The sequence below is a fragment of the Neofelis nebulosa genome, chromosome 6 (genome assembly GCF_028018385.1).
Source record: "Neofelis nebulosa isolate mNeoNeb1 chromosome 6, mNeoNeb1.pri, whole genome shotgun sequence".
NCBI lineage: Eukaryota > Metazoa > Chordata > Mammalia > Carnivora > Felidae > Neofelis > Neofelis nebulosa.
Window position 1 is genome coordinate 34,343,094 of NC_080787.1, and position 22,139 is coordinate 34,365,232.

Here is a 22,139-nt window from a genome sequence, read left to right on the forward strand (position 1 = left end):
AGTCAGCAGAAAGCCGAAAGGAGCTGATGTTGTTCGGGTGCTACAGGGGAGCAAGAGCAGAGGTAGGAAGAGTTGGGGGCTCAGGAAAGAAAGCACTTTGACCTCAGGCAGAGACAGGAAGACTGATACCAGAGGACAGGGCAGCAGACACTCCCACATAAGGATGGCTCTTTCTCTGGCTCCATATCCCTTTGTGCTCCCTACCCTTACGATGGGCTGAAAAGAAGACTTTTGTCACAGAAGTATCCAGGGTGAGGCAACCCCACCAGGTTTCACAGGGATTGGGTTCTTGCTACCCCGCTACCAACCTCATCATCAGGGAGTAGCTTGGCCTAGTCACAGGTGATGGGTGAAAGGGACCTGGAGGAGCCTGTATGTGCCCATCTGCCACTTAGGTTGGGGCACAGGTGTCTGCACCCCAGACTGGATCCCCCTGGTTACAGGTGTGTGTTGTTCCTGCATCAGGGCACACTGGCACAGTGTATGGCTGCCACATGGCCAGTTAGCTCCCTGTGGCCGAGGGCAAAGGCTTGCATGGACCCTCGCGTGGGTGTCCCCGTGTGTGTCTGGGTGTGTGTGTGGCTGTTTTTTTCCTGGCTTTGATGGGGAGGATGAAGTCAGCATCTTGGACGGAACTGGGCTCAGCTTCCTTCCTCTGCCTTGGCCCAAAGCCCCCAGAGCCTGGAGTGGGTAATAGCTTCCCTCTGACTGGGAGGGCTGGGGGGAAGCACATGAAAGAGTGGGGAGGGAGAGTCTGAAACAGCATTATTTGGGGAGAACAGACTGCACAGAGGATGAATTTTCTCTCACATCCCCAGATTTTGGTAATTCCGTCTCATGGTTATAGCCATTGTTCTTCCTATGTCTTATTCTTGGTTTTATGATTTACTAAGTATGGCCACCATAAGTATACTTGTCCCACAGAGTGGCCAGGAGCCCCTGGAGATGTGAGAACTTGAAGGATGGCTGTGGGGTGTTCTGGAAGTCCACGACTAGGAACAGATGGGATACGAATCTCAGAGAACAGAATGGGATTGCAAACATTTACAAGGTTACAAGGCATTTGGAGAAGCCACTGTAGGCTTAACAGACATAATTCCAGTTTCTGAGATCATCATTGTCTAAAATTTGATTCACCCCCTGGATTTCCAGCTCTTCGAGGAGCTCCCATCTTACATGTTTGCATTTCATCAGTAAAGCACAGACATTGCATCGCACAGGTGCCTAATGAATTCTTGTCACTGTTGAGTTATGAAAAGACTGGGTGAGAAGAATGGGGAAAGGGAGTCTGGCAGGAGCCCCAGACCTAATGGTCAGAGCCCGTTGCCTTCACTGAGGTGTTTCAGGTGACGGTAGAAAGATCGGTGTTGCTGACAACTGTCCACATGCTCTGGCTTGTGGTCTCAGAATCCTCAGTCCAGGTGTCTTCAGCTCTGGGCGCCCATCCTTGAAAGAACCTCCATGTCCCTGTCCTGACCTCAGGAGGATATGGGAGAAAAGATACAGACAGGAAGGAAAGGAAAGACCAGGAGAAGGGAGGGAAGAAAAAGAATGAGGGCAATTAAGGGCAAGGACCTGAAGGAGAAGAGAAGGAATGAAGAGAGGCCAGGGGCTGTGATCCAAGGGAGCAGTCCCAGAGAGGGGGAAGAGAGAAAAACAGTTGTACTGGGCTTCCGTTGACAAAACACTTTCCAACACAGTGCAGGCATTTGATCAATCCCACTTTGTGGCTGAGGAAATGGAGGGTCACAGACATTAGGTGACTTGTCCAAGGGACCTTGCTAGTGGTGATAAAGGTGAGCCTCAACCCAGATTTTCTGATTCCAAAGCATGTATTCTCTCCCCTTCCCCAGGAACAGCCTTGGAAAGATGCAAGGCTTAGGGCAGAAACAAATGAAGGGGCTTCTGGAAGAACTTGTTTGAGAAGGAAGGGTAGAAGATCTGGATTTCTAGAACTTTTTTCTACATTCAGTTGCTATGCAGATTTGGTAAGAAACCACCAAGTTTAAGATAGGGGACTCAACATTCCACTACTGAGGGGTGGGACTGGGAGATGGTGAGGAAGGGGAGCTCAGAGAGAGGAGACAGCCTAACATGAGATGGAAGAGAACCACGAGGCTGGGGCTGAAAAGGGGGCCACAGAGCCACAGAAGGAAGGATTTGGACTCATAAAACTTCCTTTGCCTGGAGACGCGGGTGTGGGGAGAAGGGAGGGGGGAGGACATTTCTATCTCGTGACAAAAGAAAGTCACACAATTGTTTTGTTCTCTGCTCTGGGGCGGGTGGGCGCCTGTATTTACCAGAGGGACCGAGGTCGCTGTGGCAACCACACATCTGGGCCCCCGAATCCAGATGTGCTGTATCCAGAAGCCATAGCAGAACGATGAGGCAAGCATTAGGCTCTCTAGTCCTGGCCCCCACAGCTGGGAAGAGGATGGGGGATTGCAGTGGTGAAGGGGGAGGAAGGGGGAGAGGGCTGAAGCGGGGGAGAGGAGAGGAAGTCGCCCCACAGGACAAGGAATGTGGACAGAGGAACAGGACCGGGGAGGGGGTGGCATGAAAAGGGAGGAGTTGAGCACAGGGTCAGCAGCAGGAGGAGGTGAGAAGAACAAGTAAAAAGAAAGGGAAGAGAGAGTGGAACAGGAGGGAGGAAGGGCAAAACACAAAAGTGACAAGAAACAACAAGATGAACATAGACCGAAGAGTCCAAAAGAGAAGGTGAGGGCTCCCAGTGGGACAGAGGGCAAAGAGAGGCGGGAAAGAAAAGGAATTTGGTGCAAAGAGGCAGAGGCAATGGGTCAGGGAGGATAAGAGGAACAAAAGGCCGGATCCTGAGGAAGGAAAGCGGCCCAACAGAAAGACAAAGTGGGCCTGGGACAGGAGAGGCCAACAGGAGGTGCAGGAGTGACAGTGGCCATACACTGAGGTGGCCTGGGATAAGGCTGTGGCTGCAGAGCCACATGGGCCTGGAGGGCGGCAGCCAGAGACTGACCTGCCTTCACCTTCCTGCCTTGCACACCCCTGCTCCATGCCTCTCCTGATCCTTTCCACCACTCCACTCACTGGGCCAATAGTGTTGACTGCCAGTTCACATCAAGGTGCCAGCTGTCCCTTGCCACTCAGCCAGATGCGCTGCAGGCCCCACCTCAGGGCCCCAAGTCTGAGATGCCAACACTCAAGCACTTTCCTGAGCTGGGGTCAGTACAGAGAGAGATGGGACAATGAAACAGTGATGAACCTAGTTGGGATTAAGAGTGAAATAGAGGAGAAAAGGACAGTGTAAATGGAAAGAGAAAGGTGTAAAGAACAAGGGACAGGTGCACCTTCCAGGGACCAGGCACTGTGAATATCTTTTACCCTTACACCAACCCTGAGAAGTAGGTAGGAGTATTCTGCTTTACAGATGAGGAAACTAAGGCCCCAAGTGTTTAAGTTACGTATCAAGGGCATCCACTAATGAAAGGTAAAGCAGGGAATCCAACTCAGGTGATCTGTCTCCCAAATCCTTGCTCTTGCACTGGGCCTGGATAAGCCTCGAGGGATGTGGGGACAGGGAAGCCGAAAAGCTAGGACTGTGCTCCGGAGGGAGGAGAGGCCTAGTTCCTGGGAGCCCTGGTTCCAGGTTGCCATAGTTACTCAGTCTGTTTTCACCCCAAACACAGTAATGGGGAGTGGGGGAGCCTGGCTAGACACGTGAGGTTCTCCCCTCCTCCTTCAGGCCTGGGCTTGTGGCCCGGGCGGCCCCTGTCCAGTCATCTGGGCGTTGAGCCCAGGCCCAGCCCACACCCTCTAGCTGACCCAGGACACTCCTGCAGGGCCAGGCCTGAGGCACTGCTGGACAAGAGCCGCCGATGGGATCCCCTCAGGTTGAGTGAGATTTGGCCCCTCACCCTGTCCTTTTTCCCTTCCTCCTAATTAGAAGCACAGCCTTTCCTGCCAGGTCCGTTCTCATCCTTTTCTTTCACCTGGACTCACAAGTCTCAGTCTCCCCAAGTTTAGGGCTAAGAAGATGCTCTTAAACATCTCTCCTTCCCTCCAAACACTGCCCCCTTCTCCACTGTGGCCCCTCCTTTCTGGCTCACAGCCTTCTGGCCCCAGCTCTGCTGTTTGTTCAAGTTGCTCGTCCTGGAAATCAAGGGAGGGGAGGGAGAACCTGCTAGAATGCAGGAGACCCAGGGACGCTGCTTACCCCAAAGGGCGTGGGGCCCCCTGTCCTTCCTGTTTACTCAGACACATTCCAGGGATCTGTATCCTCAGGGCTGTCATGCCAGGAGACATCCCACCCTCATCCCCCCCGCCCCCCGCCGCCCCCACCGCTAGACACAGACATGCCCCAGTGTTGTAGGGGTGGGGACAAGGGAATGACATGAGGTCTGGGATCCCACACCCATCCCACCCCAGAGCCAGCTACGTCTTCAGTGCTTGGTTGTCTGATATACTGTCAGTACAGAAGCCACTTTCCCCCAGTTCCCCGTCCTGAGCCAGGAAGGCAGTCACCGTTCCTTCAACTCCCTCCAAGTTGTTTATTTAATAATAAAAAAGAAGATATACATATACATAAACCTGATCTCCCACCACCATCCCTCCTTTACTCCCAGTAACTAGCTCCAAAATGTAAAAATGTCCCTTGTCTCTCCCGGGGACAAAATTCCCACCTCCACCCCCCAAAACAGAGAAACAAAAGAATAAAGAGTGTGCAGGAGTCCACCTACCCCAAAACTTAATCTCAAAAGAAGCAGGAATTAGGGGTTCAGAGAAATGAGAGGAGCCCTATATTCCAAAAAGGGGTGAGAAGAGAGGTAAACCCCCTCACCCCCAAATAAGGGCTTAACCCCACACCCTGTCTTTCCTTTACCAATTGCCCCAAGCCCAGGGATCAGAGAACTTAGAAAAGCCCCACTTGGTCACCCCCCACCTCCCGTCCCCCACCACCAGCTCTAAGTCAGTGTGAGTTGCACAGGTCAGGGGTGATTGAGGTAGAGGGGCTGGTGGGAGGCCTGGCGTGCCTGGCCGGCTGCAGAAGCTGGCAAGGGGCCACCTGTGGCATTGCCTGGGGTCGAGGATGGCTGTTTTCGGAGCGAGGGAGGCACCGTGGAGGTCTTGATGTGAATCACCCGGGTGTCCATGACCTCACACTCGATCTGCATCATCTCCTCATAGTCTCCTGGAGCCCCCCGGCCTGACAGGGTCTCTGTGAGAAGGAGAGAGTTAAGAAAGAGGAGAAGCGCAGACAAACAGAGAGGAAAAAAGTAGAGGTGGGCAGGGAGGGAGGGGCAATGGTGAGGAGACGGTCCATAGCAGGAGTTGAATGAGAGGGTAGGGATGGGGTTGGTGCAGGGAGAGGAAAGGGGCAGGAAAAGCAAATGACATCGATGAGTCACAGAGGACACATATGATTGAGGTCACAGAGGAAAGGACAGGAAGAGAACACAGAAGGTGAGAATCTGGCCATTCCCAGCCCACCCCCTCTGCCCATACCTCCTTGAGCACCGTCACCAAGGGATGGCCTGCACCCTCGTCTTCCTCCCACGTCTCCTGCATTCGGTTTTTCTCTCCATCCATTTCCTGCATCTTCTCATCCAGGAGTCTAGCCTCTCTCTGGAATGGCCCACTCCTCTCTCCACTTCCCCCTCAGCTCCTCATGCTGGATCTCCCTATCAGAACCTCCCCATTGCTCGATTTCAGGACCCCTCCCCAGATCTGGCAGGGAGAGAATTACCATTGGGGGCCATGGCAGGCATCACCAGGGACATCTTGGGCCGAGAGGTCTTGTTGTGGCTGATGGCAGGGAGCAGCAAGTGGTCCTGGGAAACAAAGGGGCGGGGCCAGAGGGCTGGAGGAAAAGATGTGGACAGGCTCTCCCCACCTCTACTCTATAGCCTCAGCCTGAAGACAGATTGCTGGAGAGCGCAGGGTGACAGGGATGGGGCAGGGAAGGACTCACCCTTCGGAAGGACACAACATAAAATGTGTCTTCTCGTCGGTCAATTGCATCCAGGAACTCTGGCTGTGAACGGTCTGGGTGGCGATATAGCTGCAGTTGGCCCACAGAATCCCTAGCCAGGAGGGGAAACAGGATTTGGGAGAAACTAAGCCCCATGCCCAGTCCCCACCGGGGAAGATGGGAGAGGGTAAGAGAAAAAGACACGAGACCCCAGTGGATGAGGGAGGCATAACGCCATTGGTGGCAATGATGACAGACACAGGATAGCTTCTGGGGGTGTAGCTCTTTAGAGTGAAACCTCCCTTAGTAACAGATAAGCACCCTCATAGACTCACCTTTCTGGGGGCCCAGGGGTTTGGGTGGGAACTGCCTTAACTGGAGGCGACTTCTTCCAGAGCTGAGACTTCTGGAAGGAGAAGTATCTAAGGATTTGAAGAGGGTGAAGGGAAAAGGGAAAGAGACAGACGGCCCCTGGAAGCTGATGCCACCTCACACCCACCCCTCCACTTCCCCCAAATGATCCCTCAAACCTCCACAATGAGATGCTCCCTCAAAATCCCCAGGACATTTAGTCTTCCAGTGGCCTTCCTTGAACCAGCTCTAGCCCCTCCTACCTGTCTCTCCTGGGCCCTCTGGGGGATCTTCCGCCGGCCTCTCTGGTGACGCTGGACCCAGCCGCTCAGCTCGTCCGCAAGCCTAGGGAAACAGAGGGGTAACACCTCTGTAAGGAGCCAGAGCTCCCATTTTCCTTGCCCGAGCACAGGAGAGGGAAGAGAGGGCAGGGAGAACTGGTGCTTCAGTACACAGGGATAGCCAGGCCGCCTGTGGAGGGAGCCTCAGAGGACAGGGAAGATGCCCCAGCTGGGGATCCCCCACACCTCAGGGACTCGGTTCGGTTGAAGTGCCGGCAATCAGAGGAGAGGAAGAGCTGGTCCAGGTCTCTCAGCAGCAGCTCCTTGGCACTGCCCCCCGGGAAGGCTGTCAGGTTCCTGGAGTGAGGCAGGGAGGAGGCAATGATTAGAGGCTGCCCCACGCCCTTCCCCCAACAGAACAGGCAACGATGGCAGGAGAACTCTGGTTCCCCTAGGAAGAAAAAGTAAGTTTTGGAGAGGAGATACACTCAGCATCCCCAAAAGAGAGAGGGCCCTCTCCTCACCTGAAACTTGGCCGGCCTTGGGGGCTGGGCTGGGGCTCCTCAGGGCCCAGGGAGGAACCCTGGAGGGGTTCAACTCCATGAACTGGCTCTTGCGCTGAGAACTCCAGCAAGTGTCTCCGGGGTCGAGGCTCCTCTCCGCTCATCCGAGGAGAGATGGGAGCTGGAGGAGGGTCACTGATGCTGAGGATTAGGAAGGATTGAGTAAGGAATTCCAGCCTGGTCCAGGGGCTGGTTAAGATCATGGGCTCTGCAGAAAGCCTGCCTGGCTTCCAATCTATCCTGCAGAGCGAATCCCTTCATGTGTACGATGGGAATGAGAACCATCGCTACCTAATAAAGCCAGGAAGCACGAGGAGCTCAGCAAGCACTTAAAAGTCACTATCTTTACCATTGTTATTACCACCATCTGCTCCAGGACACACCATTTGAGAGAAATGATGGAAGGAGAAGGGACTGGCTGGATGCCCCGTGGGTGCTGAGGACAGCTGTGCTGCCTGCGTGTAAGTGGAATGAAAGGGCCTGTGCCAAGGCAGGCAGGCAGCTGTGAGGGTGGGGTCCACCAAGAAGCTTTGGGGGAAGCAGGGAAGGTCTCACCTGACAGGTCCAAAGTTGAAGGCAATGAAAAGAAGGAACACCATGATGCAGACCACCTTCCTGTTTCCAGACCCTAACTTGAGCTCGCTGTTCTAAGGGAGAGAGAGATGAGAGAGGGGGTGAGTCATCCCCAAGGAGCCTGCCTGTATTCCCAAGGGCCTGGGACCGACCCGTCTTACTTCGGCCAGCAGGGCCTCCAGCCGCCGCCGGAGGGCAACATTCTCCCTGCGGAGCTGCTGGTTGTCGGCCAGCACAGCCTGCAGCCGAGCCTCCAGCCCCTGCAGATACTCCTTCTTCTTCCTCCTGGACTGGCAGGCCGACTCCCGGTTCTTGATCATTCGCTGCTGCCGCTTCAGCAGCTTTGCCTAGGGTACCGGGAGGATCAGAAAAGGAATGACAGAGGGGTGGGAGAGGGGAACTATGCCTCCCAACTTCAGGAACTGATTACCCAATGCTCACACTGGCCACTCTATCCCCTTCCTGACCTCTACCGACACAGCCAGAGACGGGTTATTCCTCTCTGCTAAAACTTTCCACAGAAGGAGCCCTTCTCTCAACCACTCCCTGCTCCTGTCCCTCAGAGCTGAGAGAAGTCAGACTGTAGGAAGGACTTCCTCCATCCTGGTTCCTGGTGCAAACTCAGTTCCTTTCCTTGGTGGGTGGGGTCTTCCTTCCTCTCAATTCTTTTTAGGGCCCACACTTTAACTTTGCCATAATTAAAGAACACTTTACCTGGTTTTCCCCTAGGAAACAGCCTCCCTCTTCCAACTACTGCCACAACCATAACACAGTATGGGTCCCCTGCCTTAGATTTACTGACACCAATGCCATTTCTTCATCTTCAGTGATAGCAAAACTAAGGATCCTAAAATTACAGAGTTGATACTCATATATAAACAGGGACCCACTCTGACCTTCAGGATCATCTATGGCTTTGCTTCCTCACTTTTCGATCCCTCCTCATTCCACAATTCTCTCTTCCATGGCAGACTTCCTCCCCATTACTAGTCTTACTCCTCTCCTCCCCAGTACTTACATCCACTTCAGGTGGGCAGGAGTTCCCAGGCATAGGAGCTGGAACAATGCTCTTCCTTTCAGGCCTTGGAGCAGGGGGGGCCGGCCCCTCAGGCTGGACCCGAATAGCACCTTGGATGAGGACAACTGGTGACACTGGGGCAAGTGAGCAGGAGAAGGAGGTGAGAGCTGTTCTTGTGTCCATACCCGTACCTGAGCACCCAAGGGCTGGGAGCCTCAATGGCTGTGAGCTCCCCGAGAAAGTCAATCCAGTCCAGCTCCTTCTCTCCTATTTTAGTACCTGGGGGTGGTTGGACAAGAGGCTGCAAAAGGATGGTGGTGCTGGGAGGCACAGCTCTGGGTGGCATTGGGACAGTGGTTATCACCACGGGTTTGGGCTGCAGCGGTGGCTTTCGGGTGGGCAGGGCTTTGCCTGAAGGAAGGGAAAAGGAAGAAAGGAAGGAATGTCAGGACTAGAGGCCTCTTGCCGGGGATCCCAATGTATCAGCTTGCCCCATTACCTAAGGAGCCATCGGAGGATGGGCCCATGCTGATCTGGACACCTCCAAGTGGGGGGCCTAGGACATCCCGCAGGAGACACCCTTGGGGGGATGGTGACTCTGTCTTCACTTCCAGTACCTCCTCTCCTATAAAACCCTGTGTTGGGCATTCCAAAAGATATGTGAGTCAGGAGGGATATCAAGGAGAAGGAGCTGAAGAAGAGAATGCTTTCATACCTCCGAGAGGCAGAAGGAGCTCACTGGAATGTCTGGAGAGAGTAAGAAAGGTTGATGCTCACCTGGTTGGGGGACTCTGCTGAGAGCAGGGAAGCCTCAGAGTTGATGGAGGAAGATGGAGAGACAGGCTCTAGCTTGGTCTGGACATCTGTGGGGTGTCAGGATAACATAAAATGCTGGGTATCAGATAAACACTGAAGGAGAAGAGGATTAAGATAGGGGATGGAAGACATGGTCCTTCCCCCTTGTACCAAAAACTAAGACTATTCTGGCCCTAGGCATGCAATCCAGAAGGCAGAGAACTATGGGGTTGCTGACCTGCTGGCTCTCTTCCTACCTCTTTGCCCAGAACTTTCCTTTCTCCTTCACTGGCTCCTGAAGCTGTCTCTATGCTGACAGCAGCCAAGTCTGAATTTCTACCCTTGACTGCTCCCCTGTGTCCCAATCCTGACTCCCAAGGTGCCTGCTGGTCATTCCTTTCTTGTGCCCCACCACCCACCCAAATTCAAGCTGGCCTTAAATGGGGCTCACAGCTTGTCCCTTCACACAAATTCCCTTTTTACTCCGTCAGGCTCCCAGGCACCAAACCACAAAGCCTCATTCACCTCTGAGCCTTCCTGGCCTCTGTTAAATCGATCTGTGAGACTTGCTGGTCACCCCATGTGGGTGAAATAAAAGTCATCTGAGGGCCAGATTCAACCCCAAGGTCAACAGTCTGCCACTACCTTTGGTCCATACAACTCTTTTAGGTACTTAATTATAGAACTGCCAATATTGCTATTTAAAAATTTCAACTTATGTTTATGAATAGGTAATATACTCACAAAACTCCAAAGGACCAAAAGGTAATTCAGTGAAGTGGATCTCCTTCCCTTTCTTGTCTACCAGCCACCTGGATCCCTCCTCAGAGATGATCACTATTTGATTATTAACCACGTGTTATGACACTCATGAGACTCTCCAAAAGCAAAGATTATGTTTTATGCTTCCTGTCTATCAAACTGATGGGTAAAGCACAGGCCCTCAGAAGATAACCTAAATACAAGGGGACAATCGACTCCTTTGCAAAGTCCTCAACAGTCAAGGTTTATATCCTTATCTTGTTTGCGAATGTGATCTGTTTCTCTCTCCAAACCCATTTTCTATACTAACCTGCCCCGCCCTGAGGCTGGGGAGGAAAACGGAATGGACTGCATCACTGGGCTCCCTTGCCAAAGACAGGCAGTGCCAGGAAATCCTGAAGGCGCTTTGTAATCCACAACAGTGAATTCAGCACATTCCCTGGCCTGGGGGCTCGTGCTCTTGCAATACCTATCTGCCCTAGCATGAAACTCTGGCATCAAATCCTACGCAGGAAGTCACTGCAATTCTTCCATTCTATGTCATTCTTTCTGCCTCTTTTCAGAATCCAAATATCTTTCTTGAGGAACTGTATCCAGTCCTGCCTCTCCATGATCCATTCTCTCTACTCTGTCACCAGAGTCAGCTTCCTAATCACACTGTTCTCCTGCTCAATTCTTCAGTCTCCCAACTGCGCATAGGATAAAAGCTAAGAGTCCCTTAGCACCGTTCTCACTTGGCCTGCAGCCTCTGCAACTTTCTTTCCATTTCCCACTCCCTCCTCACATCCACTCTGAGGAGATACAAGCTCCCTAGATACACACACACACAGACACACACACACGTGTGCGCACATGCCACAGTCCCCACATTCATCTTGTGCCTAATTTCTATGTGTCCTTCAAACTCAGTTCAGGAAATGCTTCCTCCAGGAGCACATCACTGATCCAGCCCCAATAGGGTGAGCTGCCCCTCTTATGAGTTTTCATGGCACCTTGCGATGTCTATCCTGGAGTTCCCACACCTGCAGCAACTGGTATCTGTCTTTCCCCTCCCTCCACACTACAGGATTCTTGGGTCAGCATGATGCTCACATCTTCTTCATCTTGCATTCCCAGCACCCCGTCCAGTATGTGGCATGGAGTAGGTGCTCTATAAATGTTTACTGTGTAAACACCTAAGAGTAAATAAACTTAGTAACACTTAGTGAAATAGTGCAAGTAATGTTAACTGTAGGATCTAGGAGTTGGGTATATGGAATTTCAACTTTTCTGTATGTTTGAAAAATTTTTATAATAAAACTTCAGGGGTGGGAAATAAATAAATATGCCCTAAAATACTGTCCATAAGTTTTTTAAAAATGCAAAGCAACGGGGCCGGGGCAGGGGGGACAGGTGCCTGGGTGACTTAGTCAGTTAAACGTCTGACATCAGCCAGGTCATGATCTCAGGGTCCCTGAGTTTGAGCCCCACATGGCATCAGGCTCTTCCGGCTCTCCTCTATCAGCACAGAGTCTGATTCAGATCCTCTGTCCCCACTTTCTCTGTCCCTCCCCTGCTTACTTTCTCTCTCTCTCTCTCTCTCCTGCTGCCTTGGTAAAGCCCCTCTCCCATCTACCCTGCCTTGGTAAAGCCTGGGGGTGGTAGCAGGCTGTTATTACCTGAGGGGTCATCAGAGGTGGGACCCACATTGATCTGGACCGTTTCAAATGGGGATGTTGGATCATCTCCTAGGAGGCAGAGTGGGGGTGCCAAGGACTCTGTCTTCACAACCAGCACCTCCCCTACAGCAGGGACCTGGGTGAGAGTGGGGTGAAGTGGTGGGGGCTCAGAAAAAATAAAACAAGGAAGGTGTTGAGAGCAAGAGTAAGAACAAAAGTTTTTACTAATTTCTAACTAGCTTTTACTGATTACTAATTATTTGACATTCTGGTTTTACTGAGTATCTCCTTAAGCTGTCTCTGGCCCCTCGTTTTCTCTATATTATTCCTGGGAGGGTTGATGAAGTCTCATCATTTCAAATATTGCCTTAGAATGGACAACTGGGGCAAGAGCAATTTCAGAATTCTCAGCAGGTAACAACTCTCTTCTTCCTGGCCTCACCATGGCTGCCACATATCTCTATTTATTAAAATGACTCCATCTTCACTTACAGACAACCACAGAGGAGACATGGAAAATGAGGATATTAAAGAAATCCAAAGGCACCACCACTACTCCATGACCCACAGCACACAAAACATTTTCTCAGCACCTATGCATGAAGGGACTGGAACACCATCCCTGCCACAAACAGCAGAAGGAAGGAGATGGTTCTCTCACCTGGCTAGAGGGCTCTGTGGAAAGACGCGATGATTCAGAGCTGAGGGAGGAAGAGGAGCAGGGGGAGGATGGCTCAGACTTCACCTGAAGGTCTGGAAGAAAGGGGTTGGGGAATAACCAGGAAGCAGAGCCTGAAGAGTCCAAAACGTGCCCAAAGGCTTGGAGGTGAGGATCCCCTCACCTGGGGCAAAGGGGAAGGAACACATAAGGGGCTGAAGGAAAGAGGAGTGCACAGGCACTTATGAAGAGGAGGTGTGAGGATACAGGGGAGTGTGTAGTTCCTGGAAAACAGTGGAAAGAGAGGGTTTTGTAAGGATGCAGGAATCACAAGGGATATCTTACCTGGAAAGATAGGCAGGGGGTCCCAGGGTGGCTCAGGAGGGCTGACATCCATCCCCACATCCAGGGAACTGCTGCCAAACTGAATAAAGAAGGACATTAGATGGCAAGAATGTGAAGACAACGGCTTCATGAGCTCTGGCTTGAGGCTGAGTCCTTGTTCCGGGGCCACTCCCGACCCCCAAAGGTTAGAGACAAGGCTAGAGAAGCAGTACCGGGACATCCTGCTCTGGGCAACGGAAGAGCTGCGTCTGCTCCTCCGCGACATCATCTAAGCCAGTATACAAGGTGCTGTCTGCAAGAGATGAAGAGCGTCAGGGGGTCGTCCGGTGGCCCAGCCTACAGATCTACACACAGCCCTGGGCCCATCCCTCATTGGCTCGGCTCGGCCAGACCTACCGCCCGCCCACTTGAAACGTGATACAGCCAAAGAACTTCAGCTCCTCCTTCCCCCACCCCGGAACAACTCGATGTTTTTGCTGGGAGCAGAGGTCTTTCCCAACTCCCGCATCCCCCCGAATGCACAACAAGCCCCCCTGCTCCGCCCTCTTTCGGGTGATGGATTCCGTATGTGCCCAGCCTTCCTCTATGGACCTCCGCTTCCTCCCTGCGTGCCTCAAAAGCATAGTATGCCACAGCCCTCCTCCCTCCCCCAGGCCTCACTCCGCAGACCCCAGTCCTCCGGGCTCAGCAAGTTATCGGTGAAAAAACGTGTTGGGTCCGCAATCTCGCTGAGCAGCATCAGTTCCGCCATCTTTCCCTCCCGCCCCCCAGCCATGAGACGGTCCCCAAGACCCGCCTCTCCCTATCATCAACTAATCAGTTGACTCTTAAAAAAAGGGGGCGGTGTCCCGGAAGCTCTACCGACCAGTAAGAGACCTGGGTGCTGAATACTTGGGATGGCTGGATAGGGCGGGCCAATGGGAGCACGGCAGAAGGACAGCACTCCCGCTGAACCGGGCTGTATAGTTTGCGCATGCGCCGGGCGGGACCCAACGAGAAAGCCTGGGAGATGTAGTTCCCGGGATTTAAAGGCCCGCCATCTCCCCCAGTCCTAAATTCAGAAGTTTATGTATCGTCCATTTATCCTCGGATATGAATAAGCCCCCCAAAATGTAGCACAGGTGATCATATGGCTTTTAATGGTAAAAGAGGGAAAGAGGCGCACAGTCCACTGTTACCTCCCCTAAGAAAGCAAAAGCTAGGAATGAATGGGACATGGCTGAAACCCTCCCTCTTGGTCCCCTCAAAATCTCACGGCATAAACCACAATTCACAGGTTCCTGTCTCTTTTAAGATTTAACTTTTAATCAGCCAAACATCTTGCGCAGACCCTGAGCCAGCCCTGCATCTTGTTTCTTCCCCTGAATGATCACCTTTCCCAGCTCTTCCTGGGCTGCCCGGTTTTTGGGGTCTACCGCCAGCACCTTCCTGAGGTCAGCAGTTGCTTTTTCAAGGTTCCCAAGGGCAGCCTGGGCAACCCCCCTTCGGTACAAGGCCTTTAAATGGCCAGGTTCCCGCTCCAGCACTCGGTCACAGCTCTGGGCTGCCAACTGAGGCTGCCCTAACAGCAACTGACAGGCAGCCAGATTGGCATGAAGAACAGTTCGTTCTGGAGGGCCGGGTGGGGGTAAAGTCAGCAGCAGCCGAAGAGCCCGTCCATAGCATCTGGCAGCCCCTTCAGGGTTCCCAGCTCGAAATAATTCTGTGCCCCTTGCACGTTCTTCCCTGGCCAAGGCCTCCTTCTCACTGGCCTCCAGCTCCCAGGAGTCCCTGCCCTGAGTGAAGGAGGCCAGTGTGAGCCTGAAAGGAGGTCCAGAGTGTTCAGAGAGCTGAAGCTCTGCCTCCTCACCTTGACACATGGACTCCAAGCATTTCTCTATGAGTTCCCCCCAAGTCCCCTCCCTCCATGGGCCTAACCCCATAGTTAGCTCTGTCCATCCCTCTGGCAGGCCTGACCCAAAAGGAAACCCAAACGCCAGTACCCGGCAGCAGGAGCCCAGCTTGGGTTTGTCCAAGCCATGGCCACGGATTATGATCTTCTTAACAAAGCTCCCATCCGGACAGTACCAGAGATCAGAAGCTTGAAGGGGCTCTGGCATCTCATTGGTTGATCCACGAGACTTGGCAGAGTTTCCTTGAAGTCCAGCGGCCAGTTTTTCAGTTCCTTGAGAATTCTCTAGAATTTGGCTGGCTTGATTTGGGCTCACTCTCAGCTCAAGGATTTCAGTAGGAGGGTCTGGGGACTGCTGCTTGATCTGGGTAGTTGAATCAAGGTTCTCCTGGGGGTTCTTTTCCCATTGTTGTTGCGGTTGAGAGGTGTCCTTCTCTCCCACTGGATTGACTGGTGGCATCTCCATTTGGCTGCCTGGTCCCTTCCACCGTGGGTGAATCCACCGTGGGTGAACAGTTTTGGTCAGAAAGGGGTGGATCAGTTTCAGGTCAGCACCTAAAAAGAACACCAAAACAATGCTAATGGCAGAATTCTTATTTTAGACGTCCTTTTTGTCCTCCCCTGTCCTGGGACCCAGGCCCCCAGTCCTCAAAGTCTTTTTTTTTTTTTTTTCCTCCAAAAATCCCTGCCGGACTAGAGCCTCCGGCCCACCCAAAACTAATCCAGAACTAATGCAGAACTATAAATTCCACAAATCCCTGCGGTTCGGGTAGCCGCCCCAACTACGGACACCCGATCGAGTCAAAAAGTACCTGGGCAGCCGAAACGCCTAGCCTGGTGGCAATATCCGGACCATTCGGATCACCTCTCCTTCCGAAGCTAAGTGCTTCCTGAGTACTGTCCTCAGAGTCTTGCTCCACGGGTAGAAGACGGCCGTGGGCCAGGGGCATCTGGGGACAATAACAGCTAACCCTGAGCCCGCGAGGCTGCGAATCTAATAAAATTCCTGGCAACCAATCCGGCGGAGGGAGAGACCTGGTGAGCCCGCCTTTTGGACGTGACATCATTCCCCCCCCCCCCCCCCCGCAACCGGGAAGCTGTAGGCCTTAGCAACCGAACCTGGCCGAATCAAACCGAGCTAGCGAGGTCCGACTGGTCAGGTCATTGAGACTAAAAGTCTGGAGAAGTCCTGAAATGGGAGACTGGGGTTCAGGAGGGAGAGCGGGGGAATGAAGGAGCTGGCGGTGACTGATGGCGGTAGCAATCTTTTTAGGTGAAGACCCCAGGCCCGTCCGTGCCCTGTGTTCAGGGCTCCCAGCCAGAGCCATCCAACCTACTCCTTAACCCATTCAGTCCAGGGTGCTGCAAGAGAAACCCCCAGGCCTCTTTTTCCTCATTTGCCCCTATGTCCTGGGATAGGGATTCCCTGGGATCACCTGAAGCTTCTTACCTGTTCCCTCATACTCATCACTGCCTTTCAAGTCTTCTTCCTGAAGAAATCTTAGTCCTTTTCAGACTTTGATGTGCATACATATCATTTGGGGAAACTTAAATCTCAGGTTTGGATTTAGGAAGTCTGGGTTGGGCCCTACATTCTGCATTTTTCTTTTTTTTTTTTTTAATTTTTTTTTAACGTTTATTTATTTTTGAGACAGAGAGAGACAGAGCACGAATGGGGGAGGGGCAGAGAGAGAGGGAGACACAGAATTGGAAACAGGCTCCAGGCTCTGAGCCATCAGCCCAGAGCCCGATGCGGGGCTCGATCTCACTGACCGTGAGATCGTGACCTGAGTTGAAGTCGGACGCTTAACCGACTGAGCCACCCAGGCGTCCCTCTTTTTCTTTTTTTAAATTTACATCCAAGTTAGTTAGCATATTGTACAATAATGGTTTCAGGAGTAGATTCCAGTGATTCATCCCTTATGTATAACACCCAGTGCTCATCCCAACAAGGGTCTTCTTTAATGCCCCTTACCCGTTTAGCCCATCACCTCACCCACAACTCCTCCAGCAACCCTCAGTTTGTTCTCTATATTTAAGAGTCTCTTATGTTTGGGGTGCCTGGGTGGCTCAGTCAGTTAAGCATCTGACTTTGGCTTAGGTCATGATCTCATGGTTTGTGAGTTCGAGCCCCGTGTCAGGCTCTGTGCTGACAGCCTAGAGCTTGGAACCTGCTTTGGGTTCTGTGTCTCCCTCTATCTCTGTCCCTCCTCTGCTTGCACTCTGTCTTGCTGTCTCTCAAAAATAAATAAAAACATTAAAAAAATTTTTTTTAAGTCTCTTATGTTTTGTCCCCCTCCCTGTTTTTATATTATTTTTGCTTCCCTTCCCTTATGTTCATCTGTTTTGTATCTTAAAGTCCTCATATGAGTGAAGTCATATATTTGTCTTTCTCTGACTAATTTCGCTTAGCATTATACCCTCAAGTTCCATCCACATTGTTGCAAATGGCAAGATTTCATCCTTTTTTGATTCCCGAGTAATACTCCATTGTATATGTATACCACATCTTCTTTATCCCTTCATCTGTCCATGGACATTTGGGCTCTTTCCATACTTTGGCTATTGTCAGTAGTGCTGCTATAAACATTGGGGTGCATGTGCCCCTTTGAAACAGCACATCTGTGTCCCTTGGATAAATACCTAGTAGTGCAATTGCTGGGTTGTAAGGTAGTTCTATTTTTAATTTTTTGAGGAACCACCATACTGTTTTCCAGAGTGGATGCACCAGTTTGCACCAGCAGTGCAAAAAAAGATCCTCTTTCTCTGCATCCTCACCAATATCTATTGTTGCTTGAGTTAATTTTAGCTATTCTGACTGGTGTGAGGTGGTATCTCATTGTGGTTTTGATTTGTATTTCCCTGATGATGAGTGATGTTGAACATTTTTTCACATGTCTGTTTAGCCCTTTGGATGTCTTCTTTGGAAAAGTGTCTATTCATGTCTTTTGCCCATTTCTTCACTGGGTTATTTGTCTTTTGGGTGTTCAGTCTGATAAGTTCTTTATAGATTTTGGATACTAACCCTTTATTTGATAAGTCATTTGCAAATATCTTCTCCCCTTCTGCCGGTTGCCTTTTAGTTTTGCTGATTGTTTCCTTCACTGTGCAGAAGATTTTTATGTTGATGAGGTCCCAATAGTTCATTTTTGCTTTTGTTTCCCTTGCCTCCAGAGACATGTCAAGTAAGAAGTTGCTGTGGCTGAGGTCAAAGAGGTTTTTGCCTGCTTTCTCCTCTAGGATTTTGATGGCTTCCTGTCTTAACGTTTAGTTCTTTCATCCATTTTGAGCTTATTTTTGTGTATGGTGTAAGAAGGTGGTCCAGGTTCATTTTTCCGCATGTTGCTGTCCAGTTTTCCCAACATCATTTGCTGAAGAAACTGTCTTTATTCCACTGGATATTCTTTCCTGCTTTGTCAAAGATTAGTTGGTCATATGTTTATTGGTCCATTTCTGCATTCTCTATTCTGTTCCATTGATCTAAGTGTCTGTTTTTGTGCCAGTCTTGATGTTTACATACTGTCTTGATGATTACAGCTGTTTAATACATCTTGAAGCCCAGGATTGTGATGCCTTCTGCTTTAGTTTTCTTTTTCAGGATGGCTTTGGCTATTTGGGGTCTTTTCTGGTGCCATACAAATTTTAGGATTGTTCTGTGAACAATCCTGTTCTAGTTCTGTGAAGAGTGATGATGTTATTTTGATAGGGTTTTTAATTTTTTTAAATGTTTATTTATTTTTGAGAGAGACAGAGACAGAGCATGAGCAGGGAAGGACAATGAGAGAGGGAGACAGAATGTGAAGCAGGCTTCAGGATCTGAGCTGTCAGCACAGAGCCCGACGCAGGCCTGAACCCACGACCTGAGCCGAAGTCGGTCACTTAACCAACTGAGCCACCCAGGCACCCCTACATTCTGCATTTCTAACAAGCTCTTGAATGGTGATGCTGCTGGTCCATGAACCACACTTTGAATGATATGATTCAAGAATAACCTCATCCCATTCTCTTCACCCTTGCTCTGTGCCCCTTCAGTTGGTCCTGTATTTTGTGTATATAACTGGCATAACCTGTTCCATTGGGCGTGTCACTGGATGGAAAACTGGTCCTCTTCCTCCTCCTAATAAAAGAAGTAGGTCCCACACAAAAGTGTGATTCAGCCTTGCTTGACCAGCTCCCAGCACTGGCTGGGCCACCACAGCTCTTCAGGGAAGGAGAATCCCATTCTCAGTACTTCACTTTGGCTCCTTCTTCACTACAAAGACCATGCCAGGACAGCCAGGAGGGGAGGTAGTTTCCTCATTAGGCACAGAATTGTGTCAGAACAGTCCTCTCCATTTTGTGTTGAGACTCAAGTCATTAACCTAGACTTTTTCCCAAGTTTTACTTCTGGGTTCTGGGTCAGAATAACCTTAGTCCACTGCTATCTTTTCCCCTATGGCTAAATAGTCTGATTCTTGTAATCCCAGGCTCCCTTGTAAGCCCAGGCTCCTATTGAAAATTAATCCACATTTTCTCCCTCTCTCCTTCCCCCTTTCCATTTCTAGGGTTTTTTGAAAAGGCAGGAAGTCTAGAATGAGTCGCAAAAGTTTGATTACACCCTAATCCATGGACAAAGTTTGCTAATTTGTGTTGTATGCCTTAACTGAGAGGGCCACTCTGATGACCCTTCAAAGATCAGCTTCTCTCAGTGAAAAGAAACTGTATTCTGCTACAAATGTATTGCTTTGTAATTCTCTTATTGTTTTGTGTGTGTGTGTTTCAGTTCCAACAGACTCGAGAGGGCAGAGGCCTTGTCTCTATATTTTTGTGTTTCTCCTTCCTTCCTTCCTTCCTTCCTTCCTTCCTTCCTTCCTTCCTTCCCTCCTTCCTTCCTTCCTTCCTTCCTCTTTCAACAAATGCTTATTGAGCACATGCTATGTTCCAGGCAGCATGCTAGGAATTGAGGGTACATAGATGAATGAGATAGACACAGTCTCTGCTCTCATGGAACTTCTAGTCCGTCAAGAAAATAGTAATTACAGTAGCACGGAGAAGTGTGAGATGCTATGAGAGTGGATGAAGGATTAGGAGATATTCCTTAGGGATGAGACATTCTTACTGCCATTCAAAGAATGAGTTAGAACTACATCTCAGTTCTATAGAACCCATATTGAAAACCACTGAATTAAGTGGTCAACTTTGTCTCTTCAGGTGATCCCTTGTCACCATTGTGACTATAAAAACAAATACAAGCATAGGCACATAAACTCCTAAAGAAAGTAATCCAAATCATCCAAAATGAAAATATTTTTGTATATTTTAAAATTTTTATTTATTTTTTATTAAATTTTTTTTAATGTTTATTTTTTGAGAGAGAGAGACAGAGGGTGAGCAGGGGAAGGGCAGAGAGAGAGGGAGACACAGAATCCAAAGCAGGAGCTGTCAGCACAGAGCCAGACATGGGGCTCAAACCTACAAACTGTGAGATCATGACCTGAGCCAAAGTGGGACATTTAACTGACTGAGCCACCCAGGTGCCCCAAAAATATTTTTTTAAATAAATAAAATTTTAATTTCATCAAAATGAGAACACATTTAAATTTTATGTAAGAAGACTCGGAATTCTCAGAGGAGGAACCCATGGATCTTTAGGTTCCCCCGGTCTCAGCTTGAGAAACAGAGGAGTAGGAAGGGACAAAGATGTGAAGACTCAGAAGTGGGGAAAAGCATAGGTTCTTCCCCAAAGTGTTGCTGCATGAATGTTAACTGCCTCACTGCTTGCTCTCTCCTGGTTCCCTGCCCCTTGAGCCTCATCATGCGGGGGCTCCTCTCTCTAGGGAGGAGTCACTAAGGAATTGGGAAGAAGTGGGGAAACACGCTAGGAGGATTATATCCCCAGGCCTGACTAGAGAACATGGGATCTGAGTCTGAGGAGGACACAAAGAGGATGACAAGTGAAAATTTGCTTACCTGTTGGGGTAGAGGCTTGGACTGAAGAGTGAGGAAGGAACACTGTTTCTCATCTTTCTCTTTCCCCTAAAGATTTGAGAATGAACTGGAAGAAGAGCAGCCTTGAGGGAAAGAGATGAAAAGGAACTTTCTTCTCCAAGTGACTAGATTCGATCCCAACCTCCCACTACAAGTGTCTCCTGCTCTCCCTCTTCTTTTGGTGTTTCAGGGACTAACCTCACAGCACCAAATTGTATGGGTGCTTTGGAACATGACTTACCTTGTGTCTAAGACATTTCTCCTGTCTCAGGTGAAAGGGATGGGAGGGAGTAGCACACAGGAACCTCTGGAAAGGAAATGAGATCATAGGAGACTCTGTGTTAAGAAAGTCAGAGAGACATCTTGGGAGAATGGAAGGACTTGGGGTGGAGGTGGGGTCACTGCTTTTGCAATCTGTGATTATAGACAATAGACCCTATTCTGGAATAATTCTTCCTTCATCCAAGTCATTATAAAGGACATTTAATGCCTTGTTGAAGATCATTCTGAGGGAAATCTCCACATATGACAAGTTTGTGAGGATTTACCTGTAAATAATTGTTTTTAAACCCCACCTGGTGTCATTTCTGTCCTGTCTTTCTTCTTTCTTCTTTCTTTTTTCTGAGTCATATCTTTTCAAGGTAACTCAGAGTATCTGGCCATATTCTGGTGCTCTTCTTGCCCTATCCTATAAGGGCATTGTGTGTGTGTGTGTGTGTGTGTGTGTGTGTGTGTGTGTGTGTTTTAATGGAAGGATAGTTGACACACAATGTTACATTAGTTTCAGGTGGACAATGTAATGACGGGGCAAGTCTATATGTTATGCCACGCTCAACCACAAGTGTAGAGCCTGTTTGTCACTATACAGTATTATCATAATAGCATTGACCATATTCCCTATGTTGAACTTTTAATCCCTGTGACTTATTCATTCCACAACTAGGAGCCTGTATTCCCTGTTCTTCATACACTTTGCCCATCTCCTTGCCTTCCTCCCCTCTGGCAGCCATCAGTTTGTCCTCTGTATTTATGGGTCTGTTTCTGCTCCACGGGGGCGTTGTTTTGCCGTCATCAAAGATCTAACCTGATGGCAGAAGCTGAGAGAAGAGGTTCAGGAACTGGTGCAAGATAATTTGTGAGCTGGTGGTTGTTCCTTGTTGTCTCCATACACACAAAGCATATGGCACCTTCCCTCTAAATGGGTGAAGTAAGATTCTTATTCATTCAATAATCTTTACTGAGTACTCAGAACTTGTCAATGGAACACAGAGAGAAATATAGAGAGATCCCCACCAGCAGTCTAATAGGGTAAGGTCATAGTTAACAAAAGCTC

The 22,139-nt window shown here is 50.0% G+C and overlaps 2 protein-coding genes across 7 annotated transcripts; both read right to left on the minus strand.

Moving 5' to 3' along the window:
• Positions 1–4,503: 4,503 nt before the first annotated feature.
• Positions 4,504–13,728, minus strand: ATF6B (activating transcription factor 6 beta). Of its 6 annotated transcripts, none has more exons than XM_058733422.1 (19): positions 13,618–13,728; positions 13,161–13,240; positions 12,949–13,027; positions 12,607–12,698; positions 11,946–12,081; positions 10,270–10,362; positions 9,508–9,593; positions 9,230–9,365; positions 9,010–9,141; positions 8,731–8,864; positions 7,874–8,059; positions 7,695–7,786; positions 7,101–7,280; positions 6,823–6,933; positions 6,559–6,640; positions 6,280–6,350; positions 5,945–6,056; positions 5,720–5,804; positions 4,504–5,191 (listed from the first exon to the last, which is right to left on the minus strand). In XM_058733422.1, the coding sequence occupies exons 1-19, from the start codon at positions 13,721–13,723 to the stop codon at positions 4,962–4,964; spliced, it is 2,223 nt and encodes a 740-aa protein (XP_058589405.1). In that variant the 5' UTR covers positions 13,724–13,728; the 3' UTR covers positions 4,504–4,961. The 6 variants fall into 6 exon arrangements, with proteins under 6 accessions (XP_058589405.1, XP_058589404.1, XP_058589403.1 ...); XM_058733421.1 differs by having other exon boundaries at positions 6,280–6,347; positions 13,609–13,723; XM_058733420.1 differs by having other exon boundaries at positions 13,609–13,723.
• A 503-nt stretch (positions 13,729–14,231) lies between these two features.
• On the minus strand, positions 14,232–15,843 carry FKBPL (FKBP prolyl isomerase like). Its single transcript, XM_058733426.1, has 2 exons — positions 15,652–15,843; positions 14,232–15,394 (listed from the first exon to the last, which is right to left on the minus strand). Exon 2 carries the CDS (start codon positions 15,303–15,305, stop codon positions 14,256–14,258), a length of 1,050 nt encoding a protein of 349 aa, XP_058589409.1. The 5' UTR covers positions 15,306–15,394; positions 15,652–15,843; the 3' UTR covers positions 14,232–14,255.
• Positions 15,844–22,139: the final 6,296 nt, after the last annotated feature.

What these genes read in the sequence shown, in the direction of transcription:
- ATF6B (XM_058733420.1), bottom strand. Translation starts at nt 13,723, where the DNA reads ATGGCTGGGGGGCGGGAGGGAAAGATGGCGGAACTGATGCTGCTCAGC. An exon ending in CCACAGAGCCCTCTAGCCAG is followed by an intron (nt 12,082 to 12,606) that starts GTGAGAGAACCA and finishes ACTCTCACCCAG; the next exon opens with GTCCCTGCTGTAGGGGAGGT. An exon ending in AACCGAACCGAGTCCCTGAG is followed by an intron (nt 6,641 to 6,822) that starts GTGTGGGGGATC and finishes CTGTTTCCCTAG; the next exon opens with GCTTGCGGACGAGCTGAGCG.
- FKBPL (XM_058733426.1), bottom strand. Translation starts at nt 15,305, where the DNA reads ATGGAGATGCCACCAGTCAATCCAGTGGGAGAGAAGGACACCTCTCAA.